This window comes from Anas platyrhynchos, chromosome 5 (assembly GCF_047663525.1).
Source record: "Anas platyrhynchos isolate ZD024472 breed Pekin duck chromosome 5, IASCAAS_PekinDuck_T2T, whole genome shotgun sequence".
Classification (NCBI taxonomy): Eukaryota; Metazoa; Chordata; class Aves; order Anseriformes; family Anatidae; genus Anas; species Anas platyrhynchos.
In genome coordinates this window covers 34,432,207-34,456,929 of record NC_092591.1, presented here as the reverse complement: position 1 = coordinate 34,456,929, position 24,723 = coordinate 34,432,207, and the positions used below count along the sequence as shown (strand labels likewise).

At 39.1% G+C, this 24,723-nt stretch overlaps 1 protein-coding gene across 5 annotated transcripts; it reads left to right on the top strand.

Annotated features, from left to right (window-relative positions):
• Window positions 1-227: 227 nt before the first annotated feature.
• Window positions 228-24,183, top strand: LOC101794749 (cytosolic phospholipase A2 epsilon). 5 transcript variants are annotated; one of them, XR_011809682.1, is made up of 22 exons: window positions 228-383; window positions 678-794; window positions 2,980-3,052; window positions 4,016-4,152; window positions 5,216-5,347; window positions 8,344-8,384; window positions 8,816-8,858; window positions 9,601-9,664; window positions 10,252-10,418; window positions 10,570-10,662; window positions 11,008-11,045; window positions 12,280-12,415; window positions 13,610-13,746; window positions 15,037-15,259; window positions 15,934-16,048; window positions 17,045-17,182; window positions 17,681-17,788; window positions 18,576-18,767; window positions 19,254-19,420; window positions 20,254-20,434; window positions 22,503-22,806; window positions 23,950-24,183. XR_011809682.1 is itself a non-coding variant. In XM_027459503.3 (21 exons), exons 1-21 carry the CDS (start codon window positions 357-359, stop codon window positions 22,745-22,747), a joined length of 2,541 nt encoding a protein of 846 aa, XP_027315304.3. In that variant the 5' UTR covers window positions 228-356; the 3' UTR covers window positions 22,748-24,183. The 5 variants fall into 5 exon arrangements, 2 of the variants coding, with proteins under 2 accessions (XP_027315304.3, XP_071894878.1); XR_011809681.1 differs by having other exon boundaries at window positions 23,896-24,183; XR_011809680.1 differs by having other exon boundaries at window positions 23,165-24,183.
• Window positions 24,184-24,723: the final 540 nt, after the last annotated feature.

Below are 24,723 nucleotides of genomic sequence, written 5' to 3'. Positions count from 1 at the left end.
TCTCTAGTTTGTGAGGGTTGCAACTAGACCAGCATATCTTTCTGTGTGTGGTTATCAAACCTTACAGAGATTAAGAGCTATTTTATTTTGGTATTAGCCAAAGGCGAAGTGTTTGGCCTGTGTCTTCCTTTCCCCTAAATCACTGCAGCGGTAAAAGAAATCTTTATGTGGCAAAGAACAAGTACATAATTTGTGCTTTTGAAATCAGTGGGAGGTGGAGCTATGAGTCAGTCTATACAGCTCTTCTTCCCTGCCTCAGCTGTCTGGAGAATAGTGTGTTCCAGGAACCACCTGCCAGCTGTGAGGCATACAGACAGGACCATTATAGCTTTGCATTTTATGAAGTAGAGGTACTAATGGGTTCATCAGCCTATTCACCTTTGGTAAGAGAAAATCAGCAGTGGGGTGGGAGGTTCTGTTTGGCTATTTTAGTTGAGGTTGATGAAAAGCAAGTCTTTGGTTTATTTTGGTCCTTAAATGTCAAATAAGTTTGTAGTTGGCAGATTTATTAGAGTAACTAAATAGATATCACTGGTCAGATGAAGACATGTCATCTTGAGGAGGAGAAAAGACAAACCCCTGTGCTATTGCCCTGGTGAATCTTAGTAGAAACTGAAAACCAGGAGTTGTTGACTGGTGGGTTTCCTCACTGGCCTCTCTTGTTTCCTCATCCCCAGGATCAATTCATCCGAGTAAATCCACACAGGAAAATTGGAATCAAGAAGAAGAATCATGGAAGACCATGCAGTGCTGAAGATGAGGTACTGTACAGAGGACAACCTCTAGGCTGCAGGGTATGAACAATGGCTGTAATACATGGAGTCTTTCATCAGAAGCTACTGTCTGTCCTTGTACTTGACTGTTACTATGAGAGGTGTTATTTTTTAACAGTTAGTTAAGAGAATAGTTATTTCTTCTGTGACTGTGCTCTCTAGAGTGGAAAATATTTACTATGACTTGAGGGTTGGGAAGGTGAGGAAGATGATGAACTCGTGGTTTAGATGCTGGGCAAGGAACCGGGAGAGCTAGATTTTAGTCTTGACTTCTCTGTGACACCACAATGTGACATTAATCATACTTCATAACACCTAAGGCTTTCTTCAGATCATTCTTCTTTTGCTCTATGGAGATGGATTGGCAGATAAAATGCATTATTCAGTGACTGCTGTGAAAATAATTCTGACCCCTAGCTTTTATGAAATTGAACTAATAAAAGGTGTTGAAAGGAACTTGAATGTGGTGCATGCTGAGTATGTAACAATTTATTCCCTTTTCTGAGTAATGGCTAGTTTAAATGATAGCTATAAAATAAAAATGGGAAACAACATTCCTGAGGGGGAGATAGGGATTTTCCTGCATCTGCTTCTTCGCAGTATTCAATGTAAAATTATGAAACTACCTGCTTGCTAGATCTGGGAGAGCAGTGAACTCGCTACCAGCTAGTACTACAGAATAAGTTGCTTTTGTTTGTAGTTTTGTCATGAACCCCTTCAGCGGGTTCATGAATAAGCTTTTTCTAAACTTCTCATTATGTACACTACTAAAACTGAGGATTGAAAATTAATCCTCTGTATATAGGATGAAAATTTGAGCTTTCAGAAATTCTGATCACCAACTCCTGTCATTTTCTCCACATCCACTTTAGAAACATGGCTGCCAAAAATTCTGTTGAGGTTGATGGATTTCTTCAAAACGTGCTAGTTTTGGTCAAATCATACTTTGTGATACAAAACTATGGGGCTGAGAATTTTCTGATGGGCTGTAAATAGCATTTAGGAAATTGACTTACTTTTTAGATGGTTAATCTATACTTGTCAAGAGACTGGCATATCGAAATGAGAGGTATACAAGGAGGTCCTAAGGAAGCAATTTCTCAGAAGTCATGATGCTTTGAAGATTTAATTGCTCCTTTCATTTTAATTGAGCTACTGCTTCTGTATGCGGAGTTTTATTTCTGATGTTCTTCAGGATTGTCTTGTTTTTCCTGTAACCAAGTATAATGTTGTATGCAGCTGCGATGGGGAGTGGGAGGGAGAAGACTAAAAATGGATAGGGCTGTGCAGCTTTCAAGGCATTGCCCTGTAGAGCCCTGTGCTATTGGATGTCAATATGTTGTTATACGTCAGTGCACTGACACATTAGAGCTGCTTTACAGGGAGCTGGACCTTCACGTGAAATGGAAGAATGCTTACCCAAGCGTCTGATTTCAGCCTCGTTTCTCCTGATGTAACTGGAAGAGTTCTAGAATCCCATACTGGGTTCATTTCTAGAACCATTCTCTACCTCATTTATTTGTTTATGTGTTTTTAAGGGTTGTGTATTTTGTTATAATTGTTGTAGTTACGTATCATGCAGCCAGATTGGCTGATAGCAGTGATATTTTGACTGGGGCATTATAAAAAAAAAAAGAATGTATCTGTACTGTTCTGCAGTAATGTTATGTGGCACATGGGCTGGAGTCCCTACCTGAGGAAGGAGGGCATCCAGTGGTACCTGGGTGAACACATTGGAAAATGCTGTGTTGTAATCTGTTGTGCTTAGTCAGCCTGAAAGCAGAGAAGCAAACTGTAGTTTAGAAGTAGCTGGACTATATAGGAGCGATTACGTAATGTCTTCTGTGTGAAAAATATCTTGTGATATTTCTTACGACTTTGCATTAAAATTAAACTTTAAAACCTGAACCTTCAAAAAGCAAAGCTAAAACAAATAAAACAAGCAAACAAGAAAGAAAAAAACATAAGGTGAGTAAACAAAGCAAGAATCTAATTTTATATCATGTCTAGTCACAAGAAAGAAGTTATGCTCAGAATTTTTTTGCAAATACTTAAGAAGAAAACATATTCACTGCATTAATACATGAGAATGGCCTATGATTACTTATATTCTAGGTGTTTTCTTTGCAGTGTTATAGGAGAGGTTCATTTAATTATGTCTGATTGCTTTTCTAATAATTAAGGTATTTTTCTAATTGTTTTGCAGCCAGAAATACCTCACTTGTGTTGGCTTACTGTAAAAATTATATGTATGCGAAATCTCCGCAAAGCAGACGTGCGTAAGTATCACTGATGGCATGTGTATCTGTTATCATGGGAGTCACTACTGGTGAACTTCAATGCTCTTGTACACCTGTTTGGATTAAAACAGTGTTTGTTTTTTTTTTTTTGACTGAAGAAGTTATATCTGTTTTCATTGTCATTTACACTCAAAATCATTTGGAAAGCAGAAAAAGCCTGCTGAAATTCAAGGAATGTTTGGACAACGCTCTCAAACATGTGGTCTGATTTTTGGGTGGTCCTGCGTGGAGCCAGGAGTTGGATTCAGTGATCCTTGTGGGTCCCTTCCAGCTCAGGGTGTTCTATGAAAAGAAAAAATTATATGTCAAGAAAGAAGTAATCCTTTCCTTTGCTGGCCGCTATGTGATATTTCCTATTCCCTGACTCTTCAATGCCCCTTTGCCTACAAGTTGCCCATTTTCCTTCGGAAAGGGGGACCTTCATGGAAATATAAGAAAAATCAGTAGCTGTATTTGGTACCATTGTGTTTGTCGCTTCATTGCTATTTGGTTGTGGGTATCTTGTCCGTTATAATTAGCAATATGTCAAAAAGACCCCGGAACAATATTATTCATTTTTTGAAGAGCAAAGTTCCAAGGTACAAAATCATACATGCATTTGATTGGAACTTGGCAAGCATTTGAAAACTGTAATTAAAAAAAAAAAAAAAGGTAAGTCAGAAGAGCCAGCACATTTTGTATTGTTAAAACTGAATATTTTTGTTTGTTACCAAATAGTATTGGTAGTTTAAAATAGACTTTTGTTTGAAATTGACATAAATTTATACACAGTTAAATTGCTATAAACACAGAATGTTTACCTTTGGGTCTAATGAAGTATTTAGGACTACTCAGAGGATATTTTTCTTCACCTGATTGAGTAAAAGATGATAAAAAAATAGTACTGCTGTAGTAATTATGCTTTTTTTATTCTTTTTTTTTTTTTTTTTTTTGTTAACACAGTGAGCCAAACCGATTGCTACGTGAAGCTGTGGCTGCCCACAGCTTCATGCCAGGAAGCCCGGACAAGAACTGTATCCAACTGCAGGAACCCTGTCTGGAACGAAACTTTCCACTTCATGATACAAAGTGTGGTGAAGGTAAGATCCTACTTGTAAGTAAGCATACAAACCTTGATGTGGACTCTGCTGCCCTGGCTGGACTTTCCAATCCTTCAGGGACTGGACCCCAAGAATTGAATAGGAGGTCTTAAAAACTTTTTAAAGGATTAGTGATATTTTCTTATGAGCAATCCTGAAGGCATTTTCACTCTGTGTTACTGTGAGCTTGTAATACCTGCTTCACATGTGCACACACAGTGAAGCCATTGTGAATTATAAGAGGTACCATGCCTTAGTACAGTTTTAAAACTATTTTTTAATACCAACTATTCCATCACTAAACTGGCACATTTTCAGAAGCCTAATAGGCTACAAGAAATCAAACCTTACATGTGACAGATAGATTTATAATAGATTCATGCCTTTCCAGTGCTTCAAATAAGTGTAAGCTTGTAAGTGTTTTAGATCATTTGGGATAAAGTTGAGAGCTTTTTTCTTCCTGTCCCAGAGCACTTTTTTAAAAAATAAAATTAATGTTTGTAAGGTTAGCAGAAATAGATTATCAGGCAGAGTGTGAGTAGCAAAATCTAGACAGGGAGTCAGTGACATATGGCTTAATAGTGTGGTGTCTCTTACAGCTGCTATGAGTAACCTGAGCCCAGAGGAAATACAAGGAAAATCAGTGTAATTTAAATCTTGGTAAAAGACTTCAAGCTGATGTGCTTTACCTTCCATTTGTAAAGGGCTAAGTTTGCCCTCTATTATTATTTTCAGCTGATATGCTGACATTTTTAAAGATAGAAATATTGACTTCAAAAAGGTGTCGATGAGCACTGTGTAGTCTCTACTTTTTTCAGCACCATCATGCACATCACTTCTGCTACCTTTATTTTAAGCTCTTGTTCATTGGAAAATCTGATGATTTATCTTTCTAGGGTTGCTCCCTGAGTTTGCAGTCTGAGCTGCAGGAGCTGTGTAGCTGAGTGAAGCTTTTCTGCAGCCAGCTGGGCTCTGTACCATTGCAGAAACATTTCATGCCTTCCCTCTGGGATCTCTAGTCCCCAAGTAGGGCGTTTATGTCCTTCTTTGCCTCTCTCCTCAGAACATCCTGGAGCTGACAGTCTGTGATGAAGATACTCTGACACCAGATGATCAGCTTTTGACTGTTCGCTTTGATGTAGCTAAAATCCAACCTGGAAAAAAGGTTCAACTGAATTTTGTCTTGAATCCAGAGGTGAGAAATGAAAAGATGAATTAAACTGGGTGGGCAGACAAAATAATAATCTTGGACAGAATCTTCTCCTAACATATTAAACATTGCAGTTATTTAATACAATGTTTAATGTTAGCACAGGAAAACTATGTTAAAAGGACCTTATTAAAGTACAAAGCTAAATGCCTAAGGTTTAGGAGAAGTCAGAAACAGTCTCCCTTCTGCTGTGATTACAATTTGATGCAAAATGGCTTTCCTGTTCTGATTTTTTTTTGACATTTGAAAAATGTTACTGTTCTGTATTAGAAAAGATGGCCATTTATAAAATGCCTTTTTATATTTTTTTTTAGGCATGTCAACAGGGAAAAATGAGGAAACTGATAGCTAGAGATCTTGCTGTTGTTGTGTTGTAGGAGATTGGCAGAGCAGGGATGGGGACAAAATTCCCACTTGCCCCCCTTTCTGGAAAGCTGCCTCTTTGGCCAGTAGCTTGTTGGGAGAACCTCTTCTCAGCTTCTTCAGAAACTGTCCTGTCGTTTCAGGCATTATGCTTGATAAATGTCTATATATTCTAATGAAAATATTTTTCCTCTCCTTCTGGTAAAAGACAGCATTTTATTGAAAAATTCTCAGAAAATGTATTTACAATATTCTGTTACATGATTACATGTTTCTTTTCAGGCAGCTGAGCCTATTTTCAGCAGAGAATGGATAAGGCTTGATGAGTCACTACCTCCTCAGTGTTTTATTATTTTCTTGTAGGTCAGTGTGTGCCCTGGGAGTTTTCTGTGCTGCATATATTTCAAAGAAAATTGGTTATAGTAAACAGAGGCTTAAGAGTTTGTTATGCAGTGTTGGGTGGGTGAAGTAGCTGAAAGGACAGGTAGAGAAATCACACCCATCTGTTGAGAGGGCAAAATATGTACTCAGATTACTTTCTGCAAAATAAAACACCTTTTCTGCTTGAAGGCTGTGTTGTAACCGAACTTGGGAGCTTTTTCATGTTTCTGACAAGGGGTTGAGTTCACAACTTGTGCATGCACTGTTTCATTTTAAACCACTGTGCCAAGCTGTCTGGAAAAGGCTCTTGCCTTTATTATATTATCATTGCTTTGGAGGACATGTATTTAGTTTTCTAGAAAGCCAGTCCTTACTAAGCATTTCAATATACCCACTTCAGCATGCTAAGGCCTTCCTTACATAAGCCTGATGTGACTGAGATCATTTGAATGCGTGATTCAAGCTGTGAGTTTGCTCTGAAGTGTGTATGGATCTGGCTTAACTCATTGTCTCAGCAAAATGGAAGCTGGGGTGATAGGGCACAGTGAGCTGTGTCTTGGGAATGTGTTGGTCAAGCTGTCCTTATTCAGACCATAACTCCTACCTGGGTGCCCATGAGACATCACAGATTGTGGTCTGAACATTGATTTTTAGAGCACTTAGGGTTAATTTTTAAAAAATGATTTTAGTAATGAAGCATGCTGGGCAACCATAATAATAGTACTGCCACCTCTGCCCATAATGATTTTTCATCTACCAAGCTATCTTAAAAGGAGGGCTGAGGAGAGCGGATGGGTTACGTCAGAACAAAAGGACTGCTTCCTGCTGTGCCTCTTGCTCACTGTGTAGTCTAACAAGTCTTGCCATTTCTTTTCTCACCCACAAAAATGTGAATGGGAATTGATAGAAATACAATTTGTGTGTATGTATATATGTGTATATACAGCAGAATAAGAAGAATGGGAGCATAAGACAGGCACAATTGGATATATAATATAAGCGAAGTTCTTCTGAACTTTTTTTCTGCTGTACTTTGGATGAGGTAGGAACAGACCATCAGCTTGTATAGTATAGACTGGTCACAGTCTGACGCTTGATGAAGTCTGTCTTGTATCTGTGTAAGATGACTGCTTCCTAAAATCCATCTTTCAGCCTTCTGTTACAAACTGTTGGAACTGACTTAATTCTCATGAAATGGACACTTTGTGCAAAATGAGTAAGCAGAACAACCTCTGCTAGGTTATGTGTCACAGCTCTAAATCACCTGAAATTTCTGACTTACTGACATGAAGTAGTAACTACAAAAATACTTTTTTGCCTTTACTGTAGTGGTGGTTTTATGCTGGCAGTATATTATCAGGCTTGGAATGGTTTTCACAGTCTCTTCACAAAGTTAAAATATGCCGTGTAGCCAGACTGAAAGGATGCTAGGCAGTAAATATTAGCTCTTCTGAATATGAATTATTATTATTATTACTTTTTTTTTTTTTTTTTTACCACATGGAGCTTGTCAGAAAGATTTGTATCTTTCACTAATTGGTGTTTTCCTCCCTGTGGGTGATGTAGAAGATATCTCTGCACGTTTTTTTCGCATGGTATTTCCTGCGTTGTCTGTGTCCCATACACAGGAATGACTGATTCAGCAAATGGTTGCAGTTATGGAATACAGTTATTCAGTCCCTCCCATATGTCGATGTGTTAATTTTTCTTCTCTTACTTTTCACTGCTGTCATACGCTTTCCTCTTTTTTCAACTTGATTTGGCCCTCATGAACTTGTCTCCCTTCACAGCTTCAATTTTCCCATCCTCTCTTCTTCCCTTCATTTTCCAAGCTGGTATCTTCCCACACTTCAGTTTTTAAGTTTTATCACCATACTCTGCAAATTCTTCTGTTTTAACCCAGGTACACTGACCACCTGGGTCCATTTATTTTAAGTATTTTCTTCTAAATCATTCACCTCACTTTGTCTGCATTTTGTGTCTTCCACTAATAAATGAACAGAATGTTCCATGATACTTGCCTGGGTGAATAGCTAGTTCGTAAACATTAGAGAGGCAGAGAGATACGAAGCAAAAGGGTGTCCAATGAAGGCTCCATCCAGGTACACTATGACACCAAGGTCGTGGGAATAGCAAAACCTTGCAGGAGAGGTTTATACAAAATCATTAGTTCTCCATCAAAAGAAAAAAGCTTATTCATTGATTTACCTTAAAAGAAAAATGCATTTTATTTTCAGAATCAGGAAGAACTAGAAGTGGAATTTCTATTGGATTACATGTGAGTAATGTCTAAAAGTTAAAGAAATTGTTATTAGAAGACTTGACGTTTTGGAGTGATAACGTAGCATCAGGGAACTGGCTCCATGTACCTATACTCAAACATCCCAACTTGTCCTCTTCCCAATAGTTCCCTTTGTATCCTGAATCTGGTGAAATCCCTCCTTGGGTGATAGTCACAGTTACCATTTATAGCTGGGGTATGTGTGTTTATTTTGTAACTCAGCCTTGGGAGAGATGATGCTGATCAGGGGAAGTAAGAAAGAGGAGAAGAAGAGGAGAAGTACCTAAGAGCTGTGGGACTGTGACTTGGCACTTGGCATCTAGAAAAACTGTGCTCTGTTGTTAAAACATTAAGCCAACTGTTTGCATTAGAAGGTTTATCCCACATATACACACTGCTAAATAAGCCTTTTCATTTTCTTTTTTCAGTCCTGGTGTATCAGAAAAGATAATTACTAATGGCGTACTAGTGGTAAGCTTTTTTTTTTTTTTTTAATGCTTAAGTTCTTATTGTAGAGCAGAACTGAAGGATGTAGTTGGAAGAACTATGCCTCTAGGCATAGCCTTTATTATTTTTCAGGTAAAGATTGTAAAGCTTTATCGTGCTTGTAGTGCATTATGTGTTGGGAGAGGCATGGATCACTCAACCACTGAAGGGCTCACTGATGAAATGGCTGTAAACAGAACAAGGAAACCAGAGGAGCAAGTGAATCCAGTGTAATTGCAGAGTTTATCACTGGATGCCAATCTTGGATCCAAAGGCTCTTTTCACACCATGCCCAAAGTGCTGTAAGATGTCTTTGTGCTGCTACTTCCTCCTATGCAGCACTCTTGGGAATTTTCAGCTTCAACCCACAGGTCCTAAAGTACAGGCCCAACCATTCAGCTGTTCTGCAGAGTTAGTAGGTATCCTTTAGCTCACTCTTCTGTAGACAAGAGTTAAAACTCATCTAGATGGGATGAAAAATTCCTTATCGTAGCAGTTGGGGACTTAATGATATTTCAATGTAATGAGATATATCCTCAGCCATCCCAGTTCCATTGACCACAGAACTGCTTTCATGATTGATAAAAACTGAGAATCAACCAGTGTGACTTCTAATGTTCACAGGACACCATGGCCAAGCCTGCTCTCTCCTTCACAGGACCCCTAGATCCTCAGTGAGGATTCTGAACTCTCTGTGATCCGTGATTTTATTGCTTATCTCTTCCAGTCTCGAGAAGTTTCCTGTGTGGAAGTACAAGTGGATGACAAAAAAATCAAGAGCCCTTACACAAGTGAGGTTATTGATTTAAATGGTTTGTCACTGCTTTTTGTGCTATGGAAGATGCAGATGAATCTGGGGTGTATTTGATTCATTTCAGCCTCCTCTGTTTGTATCTGAGCTGCTTGGGGATTGTTTCCTGAATTACCCACTTAGTAGGAAGAGCCATCTGTAGATGTCATGGCTGTATAGCTTAAGGGAAACTGTGGAGGTGGCTGAGGAAAAACTCAGAGAAATTCCTGCGATGTGATGGAATGGAAATATTGCTGATGAGGACAGAATAAAGAAGAGGGGAGACATAACCATCAAGAGTTGAAAAGACTATGATGGAAGCTCAGGGGATGTGAACACAACCAGTGGCATCCACTGGTCTGGCACAACCTCTCTTTTGCATGGCAAGGGAGAAGCTGAAATGCTGTATGTCTTTTTGGTGCTTATTCAGTCTGGTCTTTGTTCATGCAGATTGAGTAGGATGAACATTATGGGCCAAATTAGTGTTGACTGCAATAAGGCTGAAACTTTATTTGGATTTCTTCCGTTTATTGATTTTCAGGGCCAGATGCAGTTAACATTTCTCTGTCCTCTACTTTTTGTTCTTAGGGAGAGATTTCACCTTCACAATGAAAGGATCCTATGAAGAAACCCAGGATGTTTCCACAGGTCCTTGCTGCAGCAAGAGAGACAGTCATACCCCCACCTTCCATTATGTCAAGCACAGTCAACCCCAACTGGATATGGTCTTGCCAAAGGGGCGTTTTTACTGTGGTGTATGTTTTTGTTTATTGACAGTGATTACAGCTAAACTAACTTTTGAGAGAGGCATGATGAGTTAGCTTTTTTCCTGGTAGATTTGTACCTATGAGTTGTAAATTCTTTTCCTTTTATAACACTTTATTTTTTTTTCCCATTTTAATTTAGCATGGCTCAAATAGGAAGGAAAAGGATGTAAATATTCCCCTTACTATGCCTCTGAATTCTCTGGACTTGGGAGAGAAAGTGACAATAGTGAGAGTGAGTAAACTTTGACAGTGTATGGAATTATTTCAGGAAAGGGTAAGCTATATCTATGTGATACCTAGTCCATTATTAATTTTCTTACTAAAAAAAAAAAAGTGATAGCTGTGAATATGCTCAGCTTTGCATACAGTTGGATATACAACTGGTATTCAAGGAAAAAGTAACATTACTTCAAATGCATTTTAAAAGCAGGATGTTTGTGTGCTGAAGGCCTGAGAAACAGATCAAAGATTTATCACTGGACTACATATCTGAATAACTGCCAAAACTGTAAACATGTGCCTTTACAAACTTTCAATACTGTTTCAAATTTATGGTGTTTTCGTTCTTGATTCGCAGGGTGAATCTTACGAGGTGTCTGTGAAGGAAGACCGTGGGTAAATCTTACTTCTTTTGAATGATTACTTTGGCCATCTCCTATCTTTTCATATTATGGTTTTTAGCTTAAGGGAAGGTACAGCTTAAAATAGCTTATCATTTTGAAAACGGGAAATAAACTAATTGATTAATGGAGGTTAAGATATGGGGAAGGGTTAATAAATCCGTGGTTTTGAATTGGTTGGTAAGAGTATAGCATACTCTTACCATATAGATGGTATGTAATCATGGGATATGATGAGTCACAATGTTTTTCCTAATGTTCATACTTTGTAATGTTGATGCTTACGAATACCTCCGTTTTGTAACCTTTATAATACGTATATAAATGTAACATGTTTCTGACACTTTTCTAACATCATTATGCATTTACCAATCTGCTGCAGGATGTTTTTCAGTGAAACAAGTGGCCAGTGAGTAAATTCATTTATAGTCTGCCTTGCAGTGACTTTCTGAAGGGCAACATTACCCCCTACTGATTAGTTCACTACATTGCAAGCAGACATATAAATAGGAAATTTTGCTGAATATTAATTATAACTCACAAAAAGGACAAAATAAACTCTTAAGGGGAAAATATGCTCAAAAAAAAAACCCTAAACAATATTCCCCCCCCCCCCCCAAAACAACAACAACAACAACAAAACAAAACACAAAAACAGTAGCCATATGAAAATAAAAGTTATTGAATTATTGATGCACATGAGGCTCATAATCATGTACAGTTACAAAGGGAAACATTTAGGAGACATTGTCTATCTCCATTATTTACAATCCAAATTAGCAGCAGAGATGAGACTAACACTGTATTAGGGTCATGTTAATGTTTAATTTTTCCTTAGGTGTGTTAAGTTTCAGTAATTTCTAGGTCCACCCTGCTCTTTAGGAAAAGTGTAGGAAAATAGCACAAAGAGGTATCCAGATTTGGTGGCTTAGTGTGAAACAGATGGAATTTGGGTGTATTTCTTGATCTTCATCAGTAGGGAACTTGATTCATTTCGTTTACTCACGATTGCATAAATTCTCCATAGTAAGGAAATACAGGGCCTATGATATCTTGCCCTCATTGGTATATATGGATCTTCATGTGCATAGAAATAGCTTTTATTTGAACTGGTTTATTATTTGAACTGGCTTACTCTTGATGCTGATTTTTTGCTTGATGTCTTGAGAAACAGCTTTAGAAATGTCTTACAGGTAACGTGTCGTCTTTGTTTTGGTCTTGTGCCCTAGCTACAAGAATTTAGATTTACGCTTGGGGTTTGATCTATGTGCAGAGGAAAAGGATTTCATCTGTAAAAGGAAGAAAATAGTTGCTGCTGCTCTGAAAAACATTCTTGAGCTTGGTGAAGACCTGAATGAGGATGAGGTGTGTGGGACAGTATCCTGGGAAGTGGTATTCTGTCTCCCCTTTGAATGCAGTATCACAGAATCTCTAGGTTGGAAGAGACCTCAAGATCATCGAGTCCAACCTCTAACCTAACACTAACAGTACCCACTAAACCATATCCCTAAGTTCTACATCTAAACGTCTTTTGAAGACTTCCAGGGATGGTGACTCCACCACCTCCCTGGGCAGCCCATTCCAGTGCCTAACAACCCTTTCAGTAAAGAAATTCTTCCTAACATCTAACCTAAAACTCCCCTGGCGTAACTTTAGCCCATTCCCCCTCGTCCTGTCACCAGGCACATGGGAGAACAGGCCAACCCCCACCTCGCTACAGCCTCCTTTAATGTACTTATACAGAGCAATAAGGTCACCCCTGAGCCTCCTCTTCTCTAGGCTGAACAAGCCCAGCTCCTTCAGCCGCTCCTCATAGGACTTGCTCTCCAGGCCCCTCACCAGCTTTGTCGCCCTTCTTTGGACCCGCTCAAGCACCTCGATGTCCTTCTTGTAGCGAGGGGCCCAAAACTGAACACAGTACTTGAGGTGCGGCCTCAACAGTACTTGAGGTGCGGCCTCACCAGAGCAGATATGTATTGTACGCCTAAGTACTATGTACTTGTACGCCTATGCATTACAACTCCTCTACATCTTTTTTTTTTTTTTTTTTTAGTCATACTAAGGTGTATAAACCAGATTCTCATTTGCACTGAGACTATATCCAAGAATTTTTGGCACAGATGGTGAAAGGATGTCAAGATGTTAGTTATACCTCCTTTTTTCTTTGCCATTCTCAACCCTCCCTTAGGTGTAGGTTAGAGCAGCCTGCCCGCAGGACAAATGAATGGTGTCTGCTCAGTATCCACAAGGGGCTGCAGTGAGAAGCACACTTGATGCTCTGGCCTATACTCAGAACTAGAAAGCTTAATCGTAAGCTTAGGTAGCCATCCTTACAGCTCATGACTTACCGAAACATCACGGATCAGGATGATGCTTTCAGCATATGCAAAGTACCACCAACATTTACACAATTCAGACATACACCTAAACACTGTCATGAATAAGCTGAATTGAGTCTAAACCTGATGAAATCAGGATATTGCTGTTACCTTTTCTGCATATGCATCACTCCTCTATTTCATCTGTTAATGAATGACTCTGCCTTTGTATGCTGAGCAGGTGCCAGTGGTGGCAGTTGTGACTACAGCAGGGGGAGTGCGGTCCATGACATCAATGTTTGGCAGCCTTCTGGCTCTCCAGGAATTGGGTGTTTTGGACTGTGCTTCATATGTCAGTGGTTTATCTGCCACAACATGGTAAGGAGAGTTTGTATTTGATGTTGGTGTTAGCAGAACATTAATCCAGTGAAGAACATTGCTTAGTGTCTGGAACAGAGAATGGGGTGTAATGCACATATTTTTTTAATGAAAAATCTGTATGACAAAGCTTATCTGTTAGATGCTTATCCATTTTTCATTTTCCAGATTTACCTGGCAGAAAAGATTCCTATATTAAGATGGGGTGGCAGAGATATTTCAGTGTTTCCCTTCATGTGAAAAGAAGTTGTTCATGCCTAACAACAAGGGGCTCAATGGGGCCTGGTAGCCCCCAAAGCTGGCATTTTATTAGTACTGTAAGAATTTGCTTCCTGCAGGAGGACTTCTGATTGCTAGTGCAGACTAATCGGATCTTAATCAAGAATCAGAGAAGATGCTGTAGATGTGCAAGAAAAGCCATGAAGCAGGAATTCCAGGAAATTGAATCTCCACAAGAACTCAGACCTGACCCAAGTGTGCTTGAGAGCAATCAGGAAGTGAGAGTAGGGAATGACTGTTTTCCCATTCTTTGTGCATCTCTCGGGTTGCCTACGTTATGTGTAACACATCACAGAAATCCTTTTGTTATGTATTTATCTAGTTCAACTTCTATGCAGCTCTGAAAGGGAGAAATTAAAAGAAAAACCCTGAGGAATGCAGAGTGCAGTACATATGAAGTTGAATGCCTTGCATTACAAGCAGGTGTCTAGGGCTTTAAAACATTTTGTGTCTGGAAGGCCACCATAAAGAGAGAGATGAGACAGAACTGGCAGGGCAGCAGTCAGGATGAGAGAGGATGACTGAAATCTCCCCATACTCTGGGAATGGAACTGAAGAGTCTGGCTCACTGGCACACTGATATATGCCAGGAGTCCCGGTTGAACAGCTTGCTTCATTGAAGGATGGGCTTGTATTTGACCAAGACAATGTTTGCTGCTAAACTGCTTAACATTTCACACAGCTTCTGGAACAGCTGAGGGAACTGGCCTCAGACAGAACCTGCAGCATGAACCTGGATGGTCAAAGGATAATTCTAGAAAAAGCTTGTGCTAATTCTTGAGTGATCTTTTATTACTCCTTTGATTCTGAGAAGAAAGAAGCTAATATGATTTTGAATACTTCCCTGCAGCAAAATATCATTGTATAGTCTAAATTCTGTTTGAGCTTTTGAAGGTAAAAGTTGGAGGGTAAGAACCTCATATAACCTGAAACAAAATGCATATGTGTAATAAAAGCCTGTGAATTTTCATGTTCAATGTTGAAACACAGTATTCTTTTTATCATGAAAAGGACCATGGCAAAGTTGTACGAAGATGCAAATTGGTCACAGAAAGATCTCAGAGGGCCAGTTGATGATATCCGGAAGCATGTGATGAAGAGCAAGCTGCACTGTTTCTCCCTGGATCATCTGAAATACTATGAAAAGAAGCTTTGTGAGAGAAAGCAAGATGGGCACAAGCTGTCTTTCACAGATTTATGGGGACTCTTCATTGACTCCATGATACATGATGAGGTATTATATATCCATCCCTTTTTCCAGAGGACCTCTAACTTTTCATGGCTAAAATGCTGGAATCAGTTATACCCTGATGTGAAAGGCTCTTAAAACTCCTGAGGGCACTTTCTTTGTCTTTTTAGAAGAAAAATAACATGGTAAACCTACAATGTTAGCATCTGGGGGAAATGTCTGAGCACGTAAAAAGTCAGGGTGCTCATGAAATTGACTTTCCTCTTTTAATTTCAGATCAATGACCGTTCTAGTAACACACAAAGGAGGGGTAGTGAAGTTCAGAAACAGGAATATATACTCATTCCAGAAAACAATACGGTGGTATTCAGGTGGCCCTTGGTGGACTTTGCTCTGAAGCACCTCCAACATAGCTAAATAGCTTTATCTTTTCTTCAATCAAGTCACATGCTAGTGACCAAAGAAACACTCTTGCTACATTTCCCCTCCATCCCAATTCCAAAACAAAACCCCAGAAGTGTAAGCGACAACACTTTGGCAAGGTTTTAAAGTGTCCCAGACAGAAGAACGTGATCACAATTAAGTGGTCAAACAACTGAAGTATATAGAGCAACATCTGCTGAGGTTTAGTTGTTTCATTGACAGTTCATGCTTAGATACCATATTAAGTCAATGCAGCATGCTCATCTGTTTCAATGACTTCTGTTCTTTATATACAGGAAAACACCTGTAAACTCTCTGATCAGCAGTTGGCAGTGAATCAGGGACAGAATCCACTACCCATATACCTGTCCCTTAACGTCAAGGATAACTTTAGCACTCTGGATTTTAAAGGTAATGATTATTATACACATTTGTATAGATATAACGAGCTTCTTTTTAAGCTTGAGTGAATGCCAAAAGCTTTTACTGCAAGTCCAAGCTAATAATTTTTTGAAATAATTCCTTTCTTTTTTGTGTTTTCACATCTGGTTTCTGACCTGTATGAAAAGCATACATCCTAATAATATGGTAGGGAGATCACAGTGCATAGACACTACTACCCTGCAAGGGGTGGAGAGGCCTTTTGCTGGCAGCCTTGAGAGCAACCACTGATCTTCCTCTCTCTTCCCCGCCTACTCCTCACAGTCCCTTTTACCTGGTGGTTTACTGCGAAGGCAGCAGTAGTTCATGAGAGTTGTGAAAAGCAGAGGGAAGAAGGCAAGGAAGGGAGGAGAAAAGAAGTGGGAGTGGGAGCAGGAGCCTCTTAGCAGCCAGAGAGATCTAAGGATTTGTGCCAACAGTGGTGGTGCCAACCACTGACTATTTCCATGACATTTTCTGGCTGAAATGAACTGGAACTGTACCCAGTCATCTGCTTCCAGACAAAATTTGCAGTCCCATTGTGTCCAGCTAAGATTTGGGTGGGTTTTGGTCAGTACAGCTGAGCTTTCTTGTGCTTCAACAAGGCAGTGGCTATCAGGCTAAGAATGAATGGTAGCTGGTGCTGTTACTGACTTGAAAGAATTAAAAATGCCACATCTAATGGACATCCTTAGCAATCAATAGACTTCCAGCCCCATTTTTTTCTTCCTTGTACAGAAACGGACCTGAACCCTTATCGGAATGGTTTTTTTCAATGTGTTAGTGGAGAAGGTGAATTAGATTGGTGAATACACAAGCTTCACACGCAACACATTGAGGAACACCTGTTTGTTTCAAAATATGGTTGCTTGAACAGTCAGTCACCAATGATGAAGCTACAGGCCTTATTCTTTAGCTTTTGATTCTTTGATGAGCTGTTCCTTTTGCCTTTTTTCACATAAGTCCTTCTTGATGCCTTATTTGCAGAATGGGTGGAGTTCACGCCTTATGAGGTGGGTTTCCTGAAATATGGGGCCTTTGTTCGTTCAGAGGATTTTGGCAGTGAGTTCTTCATGGGCTACCGGATGAAGAAAATCCCAGAATCCCGGATCTGCTTCTTAGAAGGTAATTTACCATCTCAGAAAAATGTCAAGTTTACAAACACATAGTTGGCTGCAGAGAATTGGCATTTAGTAACTACTGGTCTGCAACTAGCAACGCTAGTACCAGATCATGTATCTCATGCAATTTAAACTTTAAGTGAACCAGCCAAAAGTGTCAAAAGAAGAAGCAAACTGCTAAGATGAATGCAATGAATTTGCTGGATTTTTTAGGTTGGAGCAAACAAGAACATGTTAGAGCAAAAGAGAAATGAGCTTTTGAAGTATTCAAAATCGCAGTCTGACTCTTATGAGCAACTTGAATTTTTAAAATGGTCTAATAATAGTCCAAACATTATATGGAATGGCATGGCATTTGATGTTCATACTGAAAATCATACTATTTCATAAGTAAAACAGTGCTCTTTTAAACAACCACAGGGACTGAATCCAAGTAGGTCTGATAACTGTGCTCTAAAAATTCAAAAGTAATTTTAAGTATGACTTTTTTTAAACTTTCAAGGCACATGGAGTAATATATTTTCCCAGAGTTTTATGGATGCTGTCTACCTCTCCGGTCATTCAGAAGACTTCTGGCACAGATGGACCCAAGACACTGAGCATGAAATTGGTTAGTTATTTGGATTATTTTTTGCCTGCATCTGCATCATCTTCTCACCTCTCTGAAATGTGAAGCCTGATATTCTGGAGGGTTCAGGCTTTGTGTCCTATTTTATTGGGGCCACCAAGTCTCTAGGAGACAAGAAAAAGTAGAAAAGAAACAGTTGTGCTGGAAAAGAGGAAAAGCATTGGTCTGCTCTCTGTGCAGCATCCCTGGGTAGTTCTGTTAGTCATGAGAAGGTTACTACGAGTCCTTTGGGAAGGGAGAGGCTAGGCAAGGAGCAGCAAGGTGACACTGAAACTCACCTCTGCCCAGAACAGTCTGCATGATGGTGCATGCACCCCATCAGACACCCCATCAGACGGGGCCATAGTTGTGGCTGTCTAGCCTCTTCACTAAAGTTGACACAGGTGGTATGTTCTGCTTTGTGGGTACAATCTCCATGCTAATTTCTCCATATTCCAGAGGCTTGAGCTCACCTTTTCCTGTGTGCTTGATAAGCTCTGGCAATCTGCTGAACACAGAATTATTATTATTTTTGTTTGTTTTGTTTATTTTCTCCAAGTTGCATGTTGCTGCAATAACCCTATTCTGTTCATTTGCTGTTGATGATTTGAGCTTGTTCTGCTTAGGGAGTTTACTGAGCTCAGCTAGTTAATTAGCAGTTCTTTTCATTGTCATTTGCTAAGGTACTCAGACAAACTCTTGATATGGAACAATCATCAATTCAGACTAATTCTTCATTATTATATAGACACTAATGCAGACATGGATCCTCTTCTTGTTCTTTCTGCAGAGGAACACCCAGCTCTTCCCAAGAGGTCTCATGAGCAAACAACTTCCTTATCCGTTCCCAAAGGTTGCCTTTCCAATACTCTTCGAGAAATGATGACAGGACGGCCAGTGGTTTCAAACTATCATAATTTCATCAAGGGCTTACAGCTGCATGACAAGTATTTAGAGAATGAAAGCTTTTGCATGTGGAAAGGTAAGGGCACCTGTTTTTAGATGCAGCTTTGAGGGTGACTGGAATGCTCTTAGTTGGTGAGGACAAATATTTGATAAGGTTTAGTGTAAAGGCAGATTCTGATTAATACTGTTATAACCAGTTAATTGCACAGACTGGGAAGCTCTCTGTAGAATTAGTTTGCTGAGCCACAGGTGGTTTACTTCTGATCTTATTTCTGTCTTGGAGAAGTCATAGCAGGATTATTTCAGCTCTGTTCCTTCTAGGAAAAGCCATGAAAGAATCATTTATAACTTTTACTGAACAGTCTAATGTATTATTTTGGACGACTCTGAGTCTCAAAACTGCTCACTTTCATTGATCTGAAGGCTGAGATATGGATTCTGAAATGATGTCAAATACCAATATAAATGTAATCTGTCTTTCCTTTCTTTGTTACACTGTTTTGGAAAGAAATCCACTTGCTCTTTCTGTAATGAATTGCTAGTATAAGTTTTTGACTTTCAGACACAGTGCTTGATTCTTCTCCCAACCAACTGAATGAAATGGGTGACTACCTCAAGCTGGTAGATACAGCTTTCTTCATCAATACCAGCTGCCCGCCCATTTTGAGGCCAGAGAGGAAAGTGGATGTCATTTTGCATTTAAATTACAGCGGAGGATCACAGACTCTGGTGATGTTTTGAAATGGTGGTTCTTTATCTGTATTACTCCAGCTAAATTTATCAGAAATATAAATATGTTATTTATTTTTCAGAAAATGTTCAGGTTTTGATTAATTTAAATGATTGTATCAGTGATGTTAGTCAACACTATGACCAAAATGACACAATCATTCTGGGGCCTATTTTCAGTAGCTTTTTGGGGCACACAGAAAGAGACACACAGATAACCTATTCTGTGTATCTGTGCAGCTTTGTCATTTTGGTACTAAGTGTCTCAATACTTAGTTAACTAACTTTTAACACGTAATTGGTTAATACTTAATTTTGCTACTTTTTGAATGAAATTTTGGAGTTTCTTTTTTTCTTTCACTTGGTGTTTGCATAAGTTTGTCAGGCTTATGTTTTGCTGTCTGAAGAAAAGTGGGGTGTATGATGAAAATTAATGTAATTTATTTGTAGGAGGGCATGACAACGTTGATTGTTAAATACACTGAATGCAAACACTCAAGAACCTGTGTCCTGTGAGACACCATGTGTAATCAAAATTTCCTGATCTGAATCAGCTACTGCACACAATAAATCAAAAAAAAAAAAAAAAGTCCTTAATTTCATATAAATTTCAGAGAACAGTAATTTTACTTTAAACGTGTACTTTGTTAGGAAATCAACCACATTTATATAACCCAAATGTATTAAACTCGAGAATATGCTTATTCCAGTGTGTAATTGCCCTTATTTGTAAACAGACAATCTATGATTTAGAAGACAAAAATTTCAGTTATGGGCTATGCATGCTTTACTTCAACCTCTGTGTGTTGCACTTCTCCTCTTTGTCAATCCAGCCATTGGACCTCTTCTCAGAATACTGTTTGGAGCAAGGGATCCCCTTCCCCTCCACAGAGCTGAGCCAGGAGGACAGAGAACACCTGAAGGAGTGCTATGTGTTTAAGGACAGCTTAGAGGCACCGATCTTGGTCTATTTTCCACTTGTGTGTGATACCTTCCAAAAATACAAGGCACCAAGTAAGTTAACAGCATTAATCTTTTTTTTTTTTTTTTTTTTTTTTTTTCAAAAAAAATTTTTTTTTTGAGGTTGTTCCATCCAAATTATCCATTGAATTAATTTCTTTATTTCTTTCTAAAATAAGACTGGAAAGATTCTTGGTTGGCTAAATCACCATAGTCACAGAGTTGTTGTGATAGATATAACGTTGGCCAGCTAATCAGGGATCGAACAGAAGGGTTTCAAAACTAGAAGCATGAAGAGCTGTAGCTTGAGGCAAAACTCACTGTCTGTCATCTGGATCTGGGACTGTTTGCCTTCTTTTGATAGCTCAAGACAGGAGGCAACTAATAAGTGACATCCACTGACCACAGGATCACAGAATGGTTTGTGTTGGAAGGAACTTTAAAGATCACTTATTTCTAACCTCTTGCCAGGGACACCTCTCAGGGACACCTCCCACCAGACCAGGTTGCTCAAAGCCCCATCCAGCCTGGCCTGGAACACCTCCAGGGATGGGGCATCCACACCACCCACGTAGTAAAGAATTTCCTCCTTATATCTAATCTAAACCTGCCTTCCTTCAGTTTAAAGCCATTCCCTCTTGCCCTACTACTACACTCATGACAAAGACTCCCTCCCTAACTTTTCTCTAGGCCCCCTTTTGGCATTGGAAGGCTGCAGTGAGGTCTCTGCAGAGTTTTTTCTTTTCCAGGTTGAACAACCCCAACTCCCTCAACATGTCTTCACAGGAGAGGTGCTCCAGCTCTCTGTGTCCTTCTGGACACATTCTAACACTCCCATAACCTTATTGTGCTGGGGGACCCAGAGCTGAATGCAGTGATCCAGGTGGGGTCTCATGAGAACAGAATAAAGGGGGGAGAATCACAGAATTGTCTAGGTTGGAAGAGACCTCAAGATCATCGAGTCCAACCTCTGACCTAACACTAACAAGTCCTCCACTAAACCATATCGCTAAGTTCAACATCTAACCGTCTTTCAAAGACCTCCAGGGATGGTGACTCCACCACTTCCCTGGGCAGCCCATTCCAATGCCTAATAACCCTCTCAGTAAAGTTCTTCCTAATATCTAACCTAAATCACCTCCCTCAGCCAGCTGGCCATTCTTGTTTTAATGCAACCCAAGATGTGGTTGGCTTTCTGGGCTGCAAGTGCACCTTGCTGGCTTCTGTTGAGCTTCTTGTCAACCAACAGCAGTTACCACTACCACTTAACTGTCTTTTGTAAAAGAGATGATAACGGTTTACATTGTTAATGTGATTAGATCCTCTTATTACTTAGTTTACATGGGGAAAAAAATTAGATTAGAAAGTGTGGAAAACATAATGGAATAAAGGTTTTGCCAGGGTATTGAGCTGGTGTGATATCTGTCATTTTTGAAAAGCTGTCCGATTATATTCTTTAATTCCGCAATAGAATAAATAGTGATTTATTTGTTTCACTAGAAAAATTACTTGTCAAATTCAGTTTGTTTGCTGATTCTTTTGCATGCGTCAACTCTAACTTCATTTCCAATTTAGTATGGGCCAGGAAACCTTCCTCAAAAATATAATAAAAATAAATAAATAAATAATATACTGCCTTATTGGAAGACCTCATGTAGTTCATCTTCTCTCCTGTTCACATCTATTTAGAATACTGTAAATCTCAGCAATCTGAGAGGAAGAATTCCCAATCCAGGGGCACTTTAGAGTAATTTTCTACCAGTTGGTAGTTAAAGAGCTGTCATCTGCACATACCTAATAGAAGAGTTAAAAAGACAAAACTCCAAATAGCAAAAAATGAAATATTCCCATGGAAAACTATAATTTTGAGAGGAAAGTGTTTTGCATAATGAAGCTGTTCTGCCAATCAATTCTGGATCAGCTGCAATTGTGTCCAATCAATGAAGTGCTGGATTTCATTGGTACAGCAGAAGCAGTGTTTATGTGGCAATTAAATCTTGAACCATTTTCTTGAGAGAATTCAGTTTACTGGGGTTATCAGTATGTGTTTTAAACCATTGCATGGAAGGAGTTTTCCATCACAGTAGCCTTGCTGTGTTCAACTTTGCTATGTTTCCTTTAGATGTGGAGCGCAGTCCTGAGGAGATGGAACAGGGAAGAGTAGATGTGTCCAACTCTGTTGCTCCCTATGGCACTGGTTTGCTTACATATACTGAAGAGAATTTCAACAAGCTGTTGAACCTTTGCCACTACAACATCCTGAATAATAAACATTTAATTCTTCAAGCTTTGCAAGCTGCAGTGGAACGAAAGAAGCAATTTAGAAACTGCTCACAACCTCAATCTAAACAATCTAAACAGTCTTAAAAGTATATTTTGACAAATCTCATTAGAAGGAGAAATACAGACATCTTGTTAGTGGACTAGTAAGTATCCAGGGAATGTGAATCCATACAGAATAAATATGCATGTTAGCTTGTTTAAAAAAAAAAAAAAAAAGGAAAATCATTCATTTTATTTAGTATTGTGTGTCAGGATTAATGCTGGTTCTGATGTTAAAGTTGTAGGCAAATCATGATTAGTTTGTGAAACTTTATCCACTGTTCTAGTGAAAGGGAAGGCACTAATCAACCTTAAGTGTTCCATGTGGATATACAGAAATATAATGATGAGGTTTCTACCTCACAGAGGTCTATTCCAAATTTAGTTGCAACTCTTGGTGGTATGTTATCTTTGACCCAGAGACCAAAGCAAAGATCAAGCAAAGCTTTCCTTTGCTTTTAGACATCTGCTTGTGACAGAAGTAAACCAGATACCAAAACCTGCTTGCATCTGGAATAGGAGGACTGATAACTGAAGAATGGAACTGCATGTGTTGTCCTCTATTTTCTCAGTAGCCATCTTTCAGGCAGAAGTGTAATCTTCAGTGAATTTACCTGTCTGGCTGTCATTGTATTGAGTCTAAATTTTTGATGGACTATGATAGAGTGATCAACATGTGACAAGTAGCCTAATTTTTCTGCCAACTGTATGATAAAAATTATCTGATTGCATCAATTTTTTGCTGAACTTTTGTCTGGACTGTTTATTGCCTGCTAAGTTGATTTTGAAGCTGAAGATGACAGTTAAGGTTTTGACTCTTAGATTTACTGGGTTTGGAAAAACAGTTAAACAGCCTAGCCTTTGGACGTAATCATAGCTTCATTTATTAATCCTCTCTAAGCTCACATATGTCCATGATGGCAACAAAACTTGTGATACCAATGTCCTTGACTTCTGCATTATTGTGATGGTCAAGGTGTAACTGCTGCTACATTTTTATTCTACCAACATCCAAAATGCATGGGGAGTGTTCACAAGATTTTCATGTGTACGTTAGATAAAGGTCTGTTTAAGTAGATATGTTTATTGGTCGTTCTGAGATCTTATTTTCTCTTGTGCATAGCAATACACATACTATGTAATAGCTACCATTCAAATACTAAATAACCACGCATAATCTTATTAAAAATGAGTCTTACAGATGCAATAATTGAAGTATGTAATTTTACTACGTTCTACAAACTCAGTTCATCTAGCTGCTTTACCTGGGAAAGAGTTCTTCTTGCTTCTGATACCAAGAAACCAAATACTGAGGGGACAAAAGCAAGCATGAGCTTTGCTAATGACCTTTGAGGAAGGAAAAAGAAAAACTGCCGCTTCAACAGAACAGTGGAAGAAGAAAAGTTGAAGGAAATTCTTGAGAGACCAGATGAGGGTTGATAACAACAGTTTTACAAATAAAAATTACCAGTACTTGCAAATTCCAAAGTATTTATTCAGTAATAGGGAGTGCAGTGCTTTGCCAATGCTGTATTCCCTATCTATGTTTTCAGTTATTTTTTTCTGTACCCCTTTGCAGTCATTCATTGCTCTGATATGAGTATAAAAAAAATAAAAAGCGCATCCATATGCCAGCAATATGGTATGCTGGCACTGCCCTGGGAGAATGGCACCTTGTGTATGCAACTCGTGCAATGGTCAGAAGGTAGTCATCTCTTTTATCCAGTCTCGGAGATCTTTTTTTCACAGAATCACAGAATTTCTAGGTTGATGCTGAGCACGGATTGCCAATGGGACCACTCAGGGAACTGTTGACAATTGCAATCCCCTGACCGACCTCACACTGAGACTATAGTCACCCCAGAAATAATGAACGGTAAATACCAAAATCTGGTTAAATTCGGAATTGAGAATCTGTTCCAACAAGATCCAAAAGAAACCCCTATGGGGTTTTTGGACTGACTCTGAAATGCAATGGAAAACAAAACAAAGCAAACAAAAGAAACTGGAGAAAAGAGGGG